The sequence below is a fragment of the Amia ocellicauda genome, chromosome 19, assembly GCF_036373705.1.
Source record: "Amia ocellicauda isolate fAmiCal2 chromosome 19, fAmiCal2.hap1, whole genome shotgun sequence".
In the NCBI taxonomy this organism is placed as follows: Eukaryota; Metazoa; Chordata; class Actinopteri; order Amiiformes; family Amiidae; genus Amia; species Amia ocellicauda.
Window position 1 is genome coordinate 16078279 of NC_089868.1, and position 17062 is coordinate 16095340.

General features: G+C 38.3%; 1 protein-coding gene across 1 annotated transcript in view; it reads left to right on the forward strand.

The window, feature by feature from the left end:
- Positions 1 to 5321: 5321 nt before the first annotated feature.
- Positions 5322 to 17062, forward strand: part of slc44a5b (solute carrier family 44 member 5b) — a 90272-nt gene continuing 78531 nt past the window's right edge. Inside the window, exon 1 of the mRNA XM_066691685.1 lies at positions 5322 to 5527. Within this exon, the coding sequence (XP_066547782.1) occupies positions 5491 to 5527 (37 nt within the window). The 5' untranslated portion in view covers positions 5322 to 5490. The remainder of the gene's footprint in view (positions 5528 to 17062) is intronic.

Here is a 17062-nt window from a genome sequence, read left to right on the forward strand (position 1 = left end):
TCTTGTGTAGTGGGGGGAGTTGTGTCAGCAATCGTTTCCCACATCCCCTCCTTTCTTTAACGTTTGTGTTAAGCCACAGGTTGGGTCAATTATGTCCCCTTTTCACCCCATTTGCGATGCTCCTGGGTCTGTACTGGATGGTTTTTCCCACCTGGACGATATGTGAAAAACACTGTTGTCTGGTGTGGTGTGTCCAACAGGGTTTCTGTGGCTTGTCATTCGTCCCTATGTGATTCATTAAATTTTAATAAGTGCAATGATGTAGCTATGATGCCCAAGTGAAATGACACATTGTCCTGTAAACATCACTTCATGGCCAGACTGTTACAGTTTGTGTGCAAGATGAATCTCCTCTCTAAAAACGGGACACTGAAATGCTCAAAGAGAACCATGCAATTATGAGGTCACTACGTCGGCTGCAGCTCACTGAGGGCCAGATTAAATCTAGCTGACACTGTCTGGACTCTGTGTTCGATCTGACTCCTCTTGACCGTAACCTGCTGGGGTCAGAGAGACTGAGGTTGGAGTAGTCTGACAACAATAACCTGTGTAGGACAAAGGATATGGATATACAGTGTGAGGAAGTAGATGAATACTCTGAATGTGTATGGAATCCAGATCCAGATATACATGATATATTAAGGAAGACCTTGAAATTCCTATTCTATCATCATTATTTAAAACTTGCTTGCTTTCAGGAACCACTTAAAGTGAATTGTAATTGCACAATATAGCTTTTTCACGGGAACAATTGTTGGCAGAGGCCTAGAGTGGCAAATGCCTTGCACTTCAATTGATATATGCAGGATGACTGTAGCCAGGAGGGATGATGTCTCATGCATTTCTTCCTGCCAGAACAAGGAAAGCATCCTGACATATTCAGCTGTAACATCTGACCTAGACATAATGTATTATTAATGTCTGTTCAATTGCACTATGCATCCTGGAAACAACATTTTTAATAAGACGGACTTCAGCAGGAACACTGTTCTGCTCTAAAGTCAAGCAGAAACGTGCATGGCATCTCCGTTTCCAGTTTTGTTACGATTTGTGCTCAGGGCAGTGAGCTTGTCAGACATCTTTAGAGATAACAGCCTGTAGAAATGAAAAGGGGAAATGTTAAAATTATGTATTTTAATTTTGTTGGATCAGTCAAACTCTGCATGATTAAAATATTCCCTTTCCCCTTTTATATTATTTCCTATTCCAGAACTTCCTACCTTTTAATCTAAAAAGGATACATTAAAAAAAAAAAAAAAAAAATATATATATATATATATATATATATATATATATATGACTGGGCCAATACCCTGAAAAGGACACAGAAATTAGTTTAGTGTTCACTAGGATATTTCTTCCCTACTAACTTCATTGTTAGCCAAATGAGAACTATATGCTAATCAGTCTACTTAGTCATCATTACTCTATTTTCCTCTCGTCGGGGTGCTGCTAATGGCCTCAGTATAATGTAATTCATGTCATGCTCTCATCTGAGGATCTCTGTTACACGAAGCAAAGTGATGGGTCTGTGATGTACCATTTAACATATTAGTCCTACTACACTGTGTGTTCCCTTCAGGGCACAAAAAACTATATTCTGTAGTTTTGAAATTGAGTGCTACTTTTCATCTTCCACCTGCTCTGCTACACAAATGTAAAGATTGGATGATCCCCAATTTGTATGATGGAAAGATTGTGCATTAAGTTTCCTTATCTACTACATACTTCTGGTATAATGTATTTGTTTTTTTTAATTTATTCTCACTAATTATTATTTTTCATTTACACAACAGGCCAAACTTAAAATATCGTGACTCAACTTGGCTAACTGTTCATATCCTCAAATTGGCATGCTTGGGAAATATCACTCACGGTCACAGCGATGACGAATTCCAGATTTGATCCAGCAGTGTTCAGATCGTGTTGAGCGAGGTCTTTTCCCAATCAAGCCACTTGGAGGCCCTCCGATTTTACAAATTAACATGGAGGGTTCTCCTGACATATCGTTTATTGATTTTCCTACTTTCAAAGAAAAGCAAATATTGCATCCTGTTTACCTTCTTACATCTCAAGCCTTGAAACCCCTCATTTATTATGCTGGTTTTCCTGTGACTTTTGTTAAATAGTATGTGTATTTAAAATGCTTGGTCCCAGTAAAAATAAGTATTGAAATTTGTTGTGAGCAAGTTAATGTATAACCCAATCTAAAGTCTTTCAACACCCACAACCTATAGGTACTGATGGGCTGCAAAAACTGAATATTGAAATTCTAACACTTCAAAACCCTCCCGTCCCACTCCCCCACATACTGCTGACTATTTACATGCAAAGACAGATATCTATATCTATATATCTCGCTCGGTCGTTTAACCTCTATACCTATCCAAGCAAGCATTCCACGTTGATAAGCAAAAAGTCCATTATCAGGTTCCTGCAACACCCCCCCACAAACAAAGGTGTGCCTATATCCTGGTTATATGCATGCGAGTCCTGCAGGTCAGATGCTCCCACATGATGATTCATCCTCCAACAGCCTCAGGAAGGTGTAGCGTTGGACTGACGGCCAATTTGTGCTCCTCCTAGCACCATGTATAAACACATTTCACACCTTCCTCTCTATTTATTCAGATTACATTAATTCATGTTACATTGATACCATTTGTTTGGAAAACATTCAGCTATGGAAGACACCTTGCGAAAGCTGCATAGTATGTTTTTCAAAACCAAGAAATACAGTATAAAAATATAATTAGAGCTGTATCTTCATGTGCACAATATATTAACACGGTATTTTCCTGTCTACTGATTCAAATGTGAATGTGCAAAGGTGGTCATAATAATAGGAATACCTGGATATATAATACAAGGTATTTTACTTGTGGAGTAGGTTATGTATCTTCAGTATAACTATATTTTCTAGATCCCCAAAAATATGAAGGGCTGAAAAACATGTTTTTGTAGCTGTCAAATGGACACCTCTCCTTGTATTCATTCCACACAACACAACTGGTCATTAATACAGCACCTCTTACATCATGTAATTACTTATCTGCAGGGACAGTGCAATTGATTTGTACTCAGAAATTGTTCAATTTATTAGTTTTGCCTCATACTTGGGGTTTTTGGCAGTGTGCCAGAGCAACCATTAGAATATATTATAGGTTTTTAAACCAACTTGGCAAATGCAGAACTAAATCAAAATCAAAACTATAAATGATGGATTTAAAAGCCCATTTTCTTTGTGAACCTAATGATTTTTTAAAGAAATCAAGGGGAACCCACAAAGAGTGTGGCTTCATATTTTTATATTTTTATGAAGCTGTAATGTTCTTTAAAATTGATATTTATGGGCATATTCCCAAATTTGGTGAAAATCCATATTTTTCTGCAAAATAGCAGGGGCGTTGTGGAGCTAAATTCAATGCAAAATTAAGCATTTTAAATGTTTTAAATGTTATCCACTAGAGGTCGTCATATTGATGAAGGAAGCCTTGTATAATACATTCTCTGTAAGCAGTGATGGCTTTACGGATGTGTCCATGCATCTCAAAAACATAAATCAAATTTGCAGTTCAAAACATTTTCATAAATATTACGATTGACCATTTCATATAACCATCTGACAGCGTCTGTGCCCCCAAAATGAACTCCCTGGTTTTAGAAAATCTCCACAGCCCATACAGTGGTCCCTGTAGGTGGTCAGTGGAAAGTTTGATTCTGATAGAAATAAAGCAGCGACAGAGTTGATTAAACCAATTCCAGAAGCAGTAACAATATCAATACATATAGTTTTGTGGAATAAGGTCTGTAAAATGGTGTACAGTTAGGAGGGAGTCTAAAATGTCTTATTGTCAGACCCCTGTTCTCCTGATCTTTGAAATATAATAGCTGGAGATGTGTAAACAACTGTTATTACATTTGAAATATAAAATTATCATTCACATTGGTTTGTGCCTTTTGTTGGCACCAATTACACAATCCAGATACAGCCCTACAATTTCTGTGAGCTTTTAAACAAAGACCCATGCAGTTACAAATTGGGCATAAGTGAAAGTTCTGATGTTGGCAGTTTCTGACTATTGTTAGCATCAAAAAGGTGTAAGTTAAGAGTAGAATTTGGGATTTGTCCTTCATAAATTTAATATTATTCATGTTTTAAATAGATTTTATTTGGATTATGAATAATATTTGATTGTATTAAGCATAATCAAGCAACAAAATAACACTCACAAATCACAAAATAATACATTTATTAAAATTAAAATAGTGTAGGTAGTTGTATTCTAAAATCAGTGATGTATATTCTGCTTGTGGCATTTTGGTTGTGTTAAATTAAATATATTTTTCTATTTTGTATTACAGAAGGATGTTTCGTTTCCTGTTGAATTTGTCCTTTCAGATGACATAGTGTGAAAACTAAATGTGAATTACTGAAAGAGCATAAAATTAGGATGAGATTAATTAACACTTTTTTATGCATAGCAGGAGGTGTCTGTACAGTGTAGCACACAGACGCCTTTCTCATCTTTTCTATTACTGTAACTGTGCTTCTGTGAAATGCTGATTATTTATATACAAAGAGAGAAAGCCCTGGCTTTCCTGAGCAAATATCTTACTATAAAGATACACAGGTTCATATAAGTTTCACCTGCCATTGAAAGATGAAATACTTATAATACTGATTGGCCAGCATGAGAGTGTGACACATTTCGGTCTCATGTGTGTTTCCCAATCAGTCGAGGACAAACCCCAAGCCTTGTCTTGTTTTAGAGAGGCAGTTCTAGACCGAAAGATTAGATAAATAGATGTAATGTGTTACATTAATATAATAAAATATATTGATTGGAATAGAAATAGAAATCATAAAAGTAATATTTGATTAGATGCTGCAACTTTTGTGGTCTGAAAGGCAATCATCATTACCCAACATAAATGAAGTAATTCTCACTTTAACAATTTAGAAATAACAATGTTTTTTTCCTCTCTGATCCCATACTATACAATGCCCTGAAATGTAATGTCTGATGGATGATACCATGTGACACAAAGAACAAATGTGTTCTGTAATTTCGCATGCATTAATACTACAGCACATGCAGTGGTCACTTATTTATACCAATGCCAATATGCACATCAAAAATGGTGTGCCCTGTGATTAGAATATGATGTCTTTATTTGGAAATATGCATGCCAAAAAGGGTGCCAAAACGAAAAGTCAATACACACAAACGGATGTGCAAATCCGCCCTCTGCTCCTTTAAGAAGACTGTTTCGGTGTAGTTGGGGTCTCAGCTCCCACACGTTACACTAGATGACGCTTTGCACCGCTGTAAACACCGCTGACGTCCGCCTGAGTGGCTCCCACAGCAGAAAGAGAGGGGTCATTATATAGCAGGATTGGGACAACACGGCTCTATTCACGCTGCCAGCCTCACATGCCATCACAACAACAAAGAGCCACGCCAGATCTCTCCAGCCCTCGGTGCCATGGCAAGGAAAACTGAAATCCCCTCCTCATTTTATGGTGAGTGTCTCCGTTGCGTTTAACGCTTGCTGGGGGGGGGTGAACCTGGCTAAAAGGCAAGTTCTTGTTCAAGTAAATGCCAATGGGGCTTTTTCTAACTGTCCTACCATTGCGCTGCCTAGTTGGCCCTGTGGGTAGCCTCGGTACTAATCGGTGCCTTTGCCAAACTCCAGAAGGGTTGCTGCACGGCTGTGTGGGGTGGAGGGCTTTGTCTGGTTTTGTGTCTTGAAATAATTGCAATGCAAACTGGTGAGGTTTGTAAACGCAGGTCTGAGTCTGTGCGTGGCGGGAGGATGTTAAAAATAAACTTGGCTGCATTTGTGTATATATTTAGAAAAGCGTGCATTCATTAAAAAAGAAATATCCCTCGTGCATTTATTGTGTTTGCTATGGCTTAACAGTTTACTGCATGGATTCCGTAGCTATATATATATATATATATATAAACCTATTTTAATACCCACTCGTTAGTTAAGTCTATCTTGGGTCTGCGCTGTGAAGATTGGTAGGGGATGCAACTTTGTGTTGCTAAGGATAGCAAGTGCATATTTCCAAGTACACGAATCTGGGCTGAAAGCATCATCTACAGTAGCCTATCAGGAAAGCTTTTGATCGTGGCTGTAGCATAGGGCTACTTTGACACAGCCAAGGACCTGTGGTTACTTATGGAAAGTGCCGATCTGTGGAGAGTAAAGCCTCGCCAGCAATGCCTGTCTCTGTATTGTGTGTTTACTCCGGTACAATACACGTGTAACGCGGACAATAGATGGGCAGGTCGTGGTACAGTGCAGGAATCTCATACAGATGTGCAGTTTCCACAGCCACAGGTGCTTCTGCGTCAGTTTAATGAATTGATTGAGCGAAGGAGGAGGAGGAGGAGGAGAAAGGGGGGGATCGGGGATTCGCTGGGAAATGCAAATGGGCCTATTGGATGTTTTAGGGGGAAATGAAACAATGAATCCAAATTGCCAGGTGTCGTCTTTGTGTTGTTACAAGATAGCCAGCAGTAAAGAGCGCTGTGTAACTGTTTCCACTTTCTGCTGTGCCTGCTGCCGCCGCCGTAGAGCTCATTTAAATTGATCCCTGTGTGGTGAAAGTGTAGCCCCAGTGACTGGCAATTTTCATGCGTGTGGTGCATGTCATGTAAGTTATCAAGGGTATGCATTGATCGCAGCCAGAGCAGCTAACTTTGCCGGTTTGAATTTCAAATCCACTGTGAGCTTCTTTCCCCCACCCCTTTCTTTCTTCAAGGTCATATTCATAAAACAACTGATATTAGGGGAAGCACCCAACCCCAGGGAAATAGGATGAAGCAGGAGAGAGATGGCAATGTGAAAGCCTGTCTGTCTGTGTTGTGGGAAAGATGCCCATGTGCCAGTATGCCAATTGCTATTAAAATGCTATAAATTGCTCCTTTAAAAAAAAAAAAAAAAAAAAAAAAGATGTTTGTACATGTAGCTACTACTACTGCTATTATTATCATTCACAATTGCAGTGGGTAGTTCAAGTGGTTGTACCATTTATTTTGAATTAATTCAGGAGCAGGCTTCAATCAAAATGCTTTTGATATTGCAGGACGTGTTTTGACAGACAGCCGTGTTTCAGAATGCATTACTCTGAAAGACATGCTCCTTTTACTAATAGTATCTGCTCTATGTAATGTGTCGGTGCAAAGTGTTTACAGTCAAATCGCTGTTTGAAGATGGACATGTGAGGATTTGGTTGGTGCATCAAGAATTGGGTTATTCGAATAACATTGTGTTCATTCTCCATTCTGGAGAAAACATGCAATGTAACAAAAAGTTTAATAAAAAAAAAACATTCAGGAATTAAACTTTATTCTGTTGACAGTAGTATTAGTCTTTACATTATATTATTGAACATTGAACAAGTATACTTTACTTTTCGGTGTCCTGGTTTTGGTGGAGGCAGTTTGTCTCTGCATGTATGTTTGAAATGTTTCTGCAGAAACAGTATTTTATTGTGAATAAGTGGCTTATGCACTATAAATGGGCTGTTCATAATAACACCAAAACACCATCTATTGTGATACAGGCTAATACTCTTGTTTAATTGATGTGTTTTGCTGGTGGATAATATTCACTTTGGGCTTTATGTACTACTGGTGCTCCTGGACTTTGTTCTAGGTTTTTAAATTTCTGATTGATCATCTGTAGTAGCCTTTAAAGTTACTAATGAATTAGTTAGTTAAAAGAGAGTCCTACATTATAATTGATGGTTTAGGGCATGAGGGCTAATTTAAGTATTTATTTAGAAACTTTGCTGGTATTTGAGTAGATTGTATTTTTACTCAGCAACTCATATCACATTATATCTATGTATACATTATTTAGAAATACAACTTTACTGTGATAGGATTTTTTTTAAGAGAGAGAAGTTCTCCACATACATAAATATACATATATTTGCCAAAATAAATCCACAGAGACCTATGCGCTAGCATTATATAATGCTTATGATGAAGCCTCTAATATAAATGTATTCCTCTCATGCTACAGTTAGCAGATTTTCATTTACTTGAAGTTCTTAAAGAGATCTCCACAATCATATATTATAACCGCAGAAGAGTCTCAAGCCATTTAAATCAATATTATTTGTAACTCCAATAAAAAGAAGCCTAATCTGTCTCCCAGTGCTTCTTCTTGAGACATTAATTTTCTGTGATCTCATTGACAAATGTATTATAGCAGTGGTGTTTGTCCTAAGATACAAATCTCACTATATATATATATATATATATATATATATATATATATATATCATGGCAGAAGAACATTTCCATTAGAAGACAAAAAACTGTTGATAATATGGATGTAAAAAATGTATATCTTGAAAGTCCATTAAATCTATAGAAAAGTATAATTTTCTCAGCTCATAGTGACTATAAATGTGTCTCACTTGATTTATTTTTCCTTTAGTTGTTTTGATTAGTTGTTTTATGCTGTAGACCTTCTATTTGAATATACAGCTCTTTCTGGTGTCTGTGGGGCTGGAGAAAGATGAGAATCTAAAATGGGATGCAACTGGAGATGGGTAGCTAGTGAAGAGTCTGAAATAGATCATCCAAATGGGAGAACCAAGGCCCAGTTTTTAAAGCGTTTGTGGGAGTGGGTTTCTGAATCAGTCAGACCAGTGGTGGTTCAGTTGGAAAGAACTAGTGCCATACACAAGGATGGCAGGATCATATCTGGGAAGACAGGTGGTGGAAATAGAAGAGCCAGTGCCTGAGGGAAACACTGTGTTTTTACAGAGGAGGAAAGACTGAGTGTGATAGAATAGAGTTTAAATCTTGTACAAACTGCATTGCGTCTGCATGGCATTGCCCTAATCTATATCTGATGTAATGGGCCAGGCATATTCTCTCAAACTTCTTCATACATGCTCTTCAATAATTCATCCTTGTTCTTCACTCAGTGCAGCCTAAAGCCTTACTTTCAGCATCAGCCACATGTCAATTGGGTTTTGATAAAGTGATCTGGCAAGCCATTCAAGTATTGTAATCTTTTTGTATTAAAAAAAAAAAAAAAATCTGTTTCATTTTTTGTGTTTTGTTTCAGAAGCAAAATCTCTGTGCACTACCACAGAACTGATGCCCACATGGGAACTTACTTCCTCAGTAGACCCACCAATGTAATGGCTTTTAGAAAAGCTAGCTGTCTAACATCGTATTTGGTCAGTGTTTACAATGCAGTAATGAAATGTTACCCTATCAAATGTAATGGTCAGGATGGGGGCATGTTGCTTCTTATGTCTTGATTTCCCTTTGATTTTCTTTGTTATATGCAGCATAAACTCAGAATGTGATACACAACCAAAAATGGGCTGTTCAAATGATCTTCACATAGGGAGAAGAGAAGCTGCAATTCAGGTTCAAGATGCATCCTATATCAGTGAATACCATATTAAATAAAAAGTGAAGGGAAAACCAAAGGTGCAGGAGACAATAAGGCAACGGAGAGACAGGAGAAGGCACTGGTACTGTACTTTGGCAAAAACATCCAGGACTGTGAATCGAAAGCCATGATAAAAAGGCAACAGTGCTGAATACCTGATGAAGTGCACTGGCAATGTTGGTGTCTAACTGGGAGCTACATATGTGATCTGTGCAGAATCCCTGTGGTTTCAATGCCGATGATGCTCTTATCAGATGCGCCCTGACATCCGATGGCTCTTTGCCATAAATAATCTGCAATTGGCTAGGATTGCAACCAAAACTTGCCAATACATCACACACACAGTTTCCACTGCCATGCCAGTTTACTCCTTATTTTGTTTTAATTAAAATAATCAAGCCATCAGTAACCAATTATAAAATAAATGGGTTGTATTACAAATTCCAGAGACCATTTACTTATCAGCATAACACTAAATGGCAATTTTGAAAGCCATCTACCTATCTGTTCACGTTGGAGTCAACTACTCGATTATTTTTTGCACTCCTAAATGTTTTATGTGGGTCTTACTTAGGTAGGATCATCAAACCATTCAGGGAAGCGACTCAATTATAAGTGTCCTGGGGCAGCATAATTTAGCAGAGTAGAGTGCGTATAAACTACTGATGTACATCATATGATGAAGGAGAAAGAACTATGTGTTAGGTATTTTAAGTTCTGCCCAGTATATAAAATGCCTTGAACTTCTAATGATTCAGTAGTGGGTTTATTTTTTATGTATGCTAAGAAAAATCTTTAGTACAAGTTTTTGGTCATCTTGCTTGGTTTGAATTGACAGCCTTCATCAAGGTGACTTTTTCTCTGAATGGCCAGCGCAGTAAAAATCAAAAAGCTAACGGTACAGCCTGCCTCGCCTGCTTGGACTTCACTTTATGAATGTTAACTTCTCTGCCATGTCACCCGGCTGTGGGTGTGGAATGTTAATCGGTTTCCATTTGCAGTAACAGCTTTCTCAGCATCAAAGGTCTTCTTTGTTATCTGGCCCTGCTGCTACCAAAACATCATTTGAAATCATTACTGTTTAATTTATGTTCCCATTTGCATTAATCTAGTGGAACTCCTCGTTGGATTAGGAACATGTGGGATTTTCAGATATGGAAAAGGAGTGTGGTGGGATGACTAGTCTATGCTACACAGAGATTGCCTTTCTAAGTGCATTTGTGCTCTTGCAAAGGTAGACCGATGCCTGCTACTATGTGATGCTTGTAATTTCTTCTCTATTATTATTTTGCATCTATAACAATGTATCTAGATGATACGCTATTGGAAATTGCTAATGTGACATGCTGCTGTGATATGAGGGCAATCTATAATGCTTGGGCCAAGCATTTTAATTGACCCGCAGAATGCATAATATTTCTCAGAGCTCAGTTTTTCAGCTGGAGAGAGATCCTATCTGAATTGAATATCATCCCAGACTGGTGGGATCTCTGAGATTGGAAATGGGAGAAAATTCCATCACAATCTGCCATCTGAGCTGAGTGCCCCGATCACTGTGGGATGTTTTCAGAAGAGCAAAGGTTTATTGTAATTCCAGGACAGCAAGCTGGCCTTTTATAATGCAAACTTTCTTTTCCATAAGTAAGAAAAAGAATACCTTCATATTTGCATAAATTCTGTTTAATTTGTAAACTCATCAATGGTCTCCTCTAATATTAATAATGTTGCTGCAGGAAAACTATTAGAGGTTCTTAAGGTTTTAATCTGTCAGTTTTTTTTTTAAACCCAGAGAAACAAGGTGTTCCTTTTGCCTGACAGCCAGCTGAGGTGAAATGGGCACATGGCACCCCTGCTGTGTATTAATAGAGAGCATGCATTTAATCTGAACATTAACATAGGAAAGGTTTTTCAAATGAGTCATCACCACTTGTGACGTAATTGTTTGTTCGAATTGCCCCTCCACCTTAATAGAGAGCTACTTTGTATTCAGTGTTTTTTCAAATTCGTGACATATTCTGATGTCTGTGTATGAGCCGTAGTGCCATCGTTTGGGATCCTTCCAGTGCCGTGGTAGCACATGAACAGGAAGTAGCCTCCTATGATATTTATTTCCAATGTCAAAATGGAAATTCAGGTTTATTTTTAAGGTACAAATGTGCTTGTTTTAGTTGGAGAAGAAATATAATCTAAAAGTAACTATCTTTGCAATACCCACTTCAGGTCTTGTATTTTTATTTTATTTAATACAAATCTGAAGTTTTGGAAAAATGCTCTGCAATCCAACCGTTCTAAAAAGCTGCAATGAGCAATCAGCTGAAGAAAAAACATATTGTCAACATTTTATTCCCTGAGGGATAATAAAGGTCTGTGAATGTGCTTAGTTTTCTGAAAGATAACTTAAACTGTTAAATTTGTAATCTGTGTTGGATCCTTTGACAATATTTCATGCTAATAAGACCTGGTTAGAGTCAATAAAAGCTCTGCTGTTAATTAGCATATTCATTTACTGTTAAGTTCTTTGCATCTCTAGACAGAAAATCCTTCTAGTGCAAATGTGAGTGAAAAGCATTTTTCATGTTAAGTTTAGTCAGCAAATAACAGATGTGGTGGTTGTTGTGGCCATTTGCCAAAACCTGATTAGAAGACTTTGAAATAAATAAATACATTTCTGCCACTCCAGGAAGAACACATGACTTCTTGGCTGTGAACTGCACTGCAGTGTGCATGAAGTCAATAGTCAGGAAGTTTTGTTATGTAATCAGCTGTATGCACCATTCACTTCATTTCTCGGGGACATCATTTGAAATTCAATTTTAAACATTATTCCTTTTACCATCTTAAATGATGCATTGCCCTCGCTTTCCAACAAAATGCAAACTGTTCTCCGTAGCTCCCTACAAACTGAGTCGCATTCGTTTGAAGTGAAGAAGGATATAACTTTTCAGTTTTCAGTTGATTTACAAGCTTTAACAACTGTAAGGAAAGGTATTAACCTTTTAAAATAATTCCTGAAGCTAAACTCTTTAATGTTTAAATGAGACAAATTTAGGATCAGCATTTTAAAGTTTAATCATTGACTTTGAATTATTAAAGTATCTCTTACCCTCCTTGGAAAAAGGTACAGTATATTATTTTTTTGGGGGAAATCTCTTGGTTTTACTGTATTCTAAAATAAATGTATTAAACTTAAACTTGACTTCCAATAAGAAAGAAGGTGTCCCTTTTAGTGTAATAATAGAAGGCCTTATTGTATCGGCCGTTGTTTTTTTACATTAATTTATATAATATATATTTTTTCTCTATACAGGAGGGTCACTTTTACAACTTTTCTGAATACTGGGTCATACTGCTGATCAAAGAGAGAAATGCCCAAAATGGTTATGTATAAGACACTGACAATACTGATCACAAGGTTTTGAACGGTTTACCTTTAAATGTCATGTCGGGACACAAATCATTGCTTTGCCTCCCTGGAGAATTACCTCTCGCGTTCCTCTCCGGATCGGTCGAGTCTAATGAACCCACTGGAAAGTTTTTTGAAATTTTGAAGGAAACTCACAACTTGGTGTCATTGAGGGAAGCCTCTGTATTCTGAATGTGTCAGCTCTGTCAGAGGTGAACGTCAAACAGTAAGGCAAGTGTAAAATGGGAATTTTCTGGAGCGAAGAGTAATTGTGTCTCCCTCTAGAAGTGGAGACGGGAAGGGATCCTGTCACTCACAGCACAGGCATTGTCCTGGGATGTTTCGTTCAGTTTCCAATTAAAAACAAGGCCAATTTGAATACCAAATTAACAGCATTAGAGAAGCTCTACCACCCTTTACTTACCAAGCAGCATGTGTATTGTTCTTCTCACAAACAACTTGGAGCTCCAAGGAATAACTTGCACTGGAGACATTGGACTTCAAAACCTACTACCATGGCACTGTTTGTGAAGTAACTTGCACTTAACCTACAGGGTATTGGGCTAATAACTGCAGTTTTCTTTCTGTTGAGAGTTTGTTTGTTTTTTAATGAGCTTATGCAGTTTGTCCAAACTTCTCTCTTGACTACACTATCAATGCATTTCCCAGACCAGCCATGGCAAAATTAAAAGCAGCTTGGTATTTAGTACATAAAATCCTGATACAAAAGTAAGTTGACATATCTGATATGAACCAGGCATTTGAGGTCTTCTTGAATGTAGCATTGTGATATTTATTTGGTGTAAAAATGCTCCTCTATAATTTCAAACACTCAGAAAGCTTTTAAGTGACATTTTCATGATTGTGTGTGGCACAAAGGAACCAGACATGAGATAACACTGCCACATTTCAGCTTGTGGCGGTGTATTTATAAATGGAAACAATAAGGATGTTGTTCGGGCCCCAGGTAGGGTACGCCTACCATATAAATCACAAATCAATGACATATAATCCACCACAAGGACACACAAAATAAATTGTAACCTGTACCACCATATTGTAGTCAGACTTTACTTTACTTTGCATGTGTATTCATTTTCAATATGGCATTCACAAGGAAAACAGAAACCAAATACGGTTACACATTTGAAATAAAAAAGTGAGAAAACAAAACAAATCACATTTAGAAAAGATGTCTGATTCCCAGTATGAATTCAGATTCATCATATGAGTCCTGAGGCGGGATTCAAACCATACCGCGTACCATAAAAGTACAAAGTCAAACCTTTCTTCAGAAGAGCAGTAAAGCAGCAGCAGTAAACCGGAGCAGTCCAGCCGGGTTGAGCATTTCCGCCATGGAGCACTTTCAGTAAGCAGGAACAGTACAGTGATGTCTCGTCCCCGCAACAGCCCAATACACAATGACCCAATCACCCGGAACAGGAAGTCAGCTCCCCTCTTGTTCTGCTACACACCGTGAGTTTTATGAGCTCAACCTCACATGCATATGCTAATGTTCTTCTAGAGCCCTTCACACTCAGGATTGTATAATGCCCTTCAGCTTGGTTTATATTTGCCACATTCCCCCCCTTTACTGACACTGACAATAGGTCAGTGGTTACAGTGTAACTCAGAAAACCCATAAAAGGTCTCATCCAAATCATCGTTTTTGAACACATTTCATAAATGTCGCTTTTGCATTTCCTCCAGTTCAAAGGCAGTAGGGTAAAAAGGTTTCAAATTAGTAACGTGGACAGCTTTTTAATATCCAAACCACTCTCCTCAAGTACAACTTGATAATTCACAGGAACTAGCTGTCGTGCAACACGATATGGCACTTTCCAGCAAGGTGACAGCTTGGCTGAAAAATCATGCAAGGCTCTAAAAGAGGATGGCTGTGCACTCATGCTCGATCCTGTAAGGCAAACTGGACATCACGCCTGTGCTTATCATAATTGTGTTTCTGTCGGGCCTTAGCCTTCCTTAGATTTACCTGCATCTGATCTTTCACTTGAGAAAGTCAGTATATGGTAGGGTAGGCAGGGTCCCCGGGATTCACAGAATGTCCATTTAAAGCATTTCCAATGGTCCTGTAATTTGTCTACCCAAGTTTAATTCTGCTGGGGTGTAACCAGTTGATTCCTGCGTACCGGTATTGATAGCAAAACAAAACTCATTTAAAAACATATCCCATTTCTTGTGTTGAGGTCCAACATGAGAAGCAATCATAGGTTTAAGGGTGCGATTGAATCTCTCCATAAAGTTAGTCTGCTGTGGTGATAAGCAGTTGTCAGTTTCTGTACCACTTTCTATTGCTCATAGGTTTGTTTCAAGACATGGGACACAAACTGCGGTCCTCGATCAGAGACCAGAAATCGTGGCGTGCTCCATCTAGAAAATATATCCTCAATTAGCACATCAGCAACCGAATAGGGAACAGCTCCACCCATTTAGTATAGTAATCTACTATAACAACTGGGTATTGTTTCTTGAGCTCCAGGGCAAGGGACCCATCAAATCAATACCAATCATCTCCCAAGGAGAAGTGGCTTCAATCTGTTGTAGTTTTCCTGCTGGCTTACAATTTACAGGCTTAATAGCCTGACAAGTTTGGCAATGGCGTACATACCGGTTTACACCCATCCAGATTTTAGGACAATAGGCAATTGCGGTGATTCTTTTGAGGGTTTTATATCGACCCAAATGGCCACTCAGTGGATTATCATGGAATGCTCTTAATATCTCCAACTCATAGAGATCTAGGTATGTAAATTTGGTAATGCACTCCACCATCAGCCAATTTGGTCTGCCGATACACCTTATCCTACACAGTCACATAGCGTTTCAGTAACTGCCTACCTTCCAAATAGTGTCTCCATCTCTCCAATGCCCAAACCACTGCCAAGCACTCACACTCTGTAGTAGCATAGTTTTGTTCAGGAGCAGTTAGAGAGCGACTGGCATAAGCCAACACTTCCTCCATACCACCAGGTAACTTTTGAACCAAAACCGCTCCTAAGCCATAACCACTGGCATTAGTATATATGACAAAGGGATAGTACAAGTTTGGATGTCCCAGAACTGGAGAATACACCAGACTATTTTAAACTCCCAAAAGCACGTTGACATTCAGTTGAGCAGTTCCAGGTGCCGCCCTTTTTTCAAATTATTTAGAGGCTCATCAATAGAAGAAAAGTTGGGTACAAATCTGTGATACCAACTGGCCAACCCCAAGAAGCATTGAAGCTCCTTCAAATTAGTAGGGGGAGGATATTGTTATATGGCTATGTTTTTACTAGCATCTGGCTGAATACCATCCTTGGTAACTACATCCCCCAAAAAAGTAATCCATGTGCAACAGAACTGGCACTTTTCCAACTTCAAAGTCAGACCCACAACTCTCAGCTTTTCAAAGACAGCTCTTATGTCCTCCAAATGTTGTTCAAAAGAGAAGGAATAGATGGCTATCATCCAAACACACAAGACAGTTGTTTTCTTTGCAGTTCTCCTAATGTTAATTCCATTACTCTTTGGAAGGTTGCCGGAGCATTTTTTAAACCAAATGGCATAACATTAAAATGATAGAGTCCTTCAGGTGTCATAAAGGCAGTCTACTTCTTAGATCCAGAGTAGTAAAAAAAGTGGATCCAGATAGAGACTCCAAAATTTCAGACACCTTAGGCAACGGATATGAATCACTAGCAATCTGTGCATTAAGTTTTCAATAGTCTATACTGAACCTGTACATACCATCTTTCTTCAAGATCAAAACCACAGGGGAACTCCAAGGTGACAGACAAGGAGAAATAACTCCATCTACAAGCAGTCCTTAACAACCTGTTGCTTTGTTGAAGTTAACCTATCCCAGTCTCAATATGATGTGTCATAATAGAGGTTCTACCGGTTACTGGTGTACAAACGTCAGGATATTAATCCAGTATACCTCTTAATTCATGTTTCTGAAGCGACACTGCTTCTTCTATCAATCTTTCCCTTTCAGTCACAATGCTGTCACAAAATGAACTGGAGGAACACTAGTATACAAAAAGTTGGATTGAGACAGACCACCAGGTCCACTAGACCAAGCATTCAGATGGACTTTAACAGAAATGGATGCTTCTGGATTTTAAAGATGTAACTCTTGTCTTTAAGATTAATCAACAGTTCAGTTGCAGTTATGAAGTCTAGTCCCAATACCAACACAAAACCCAAGTTGTC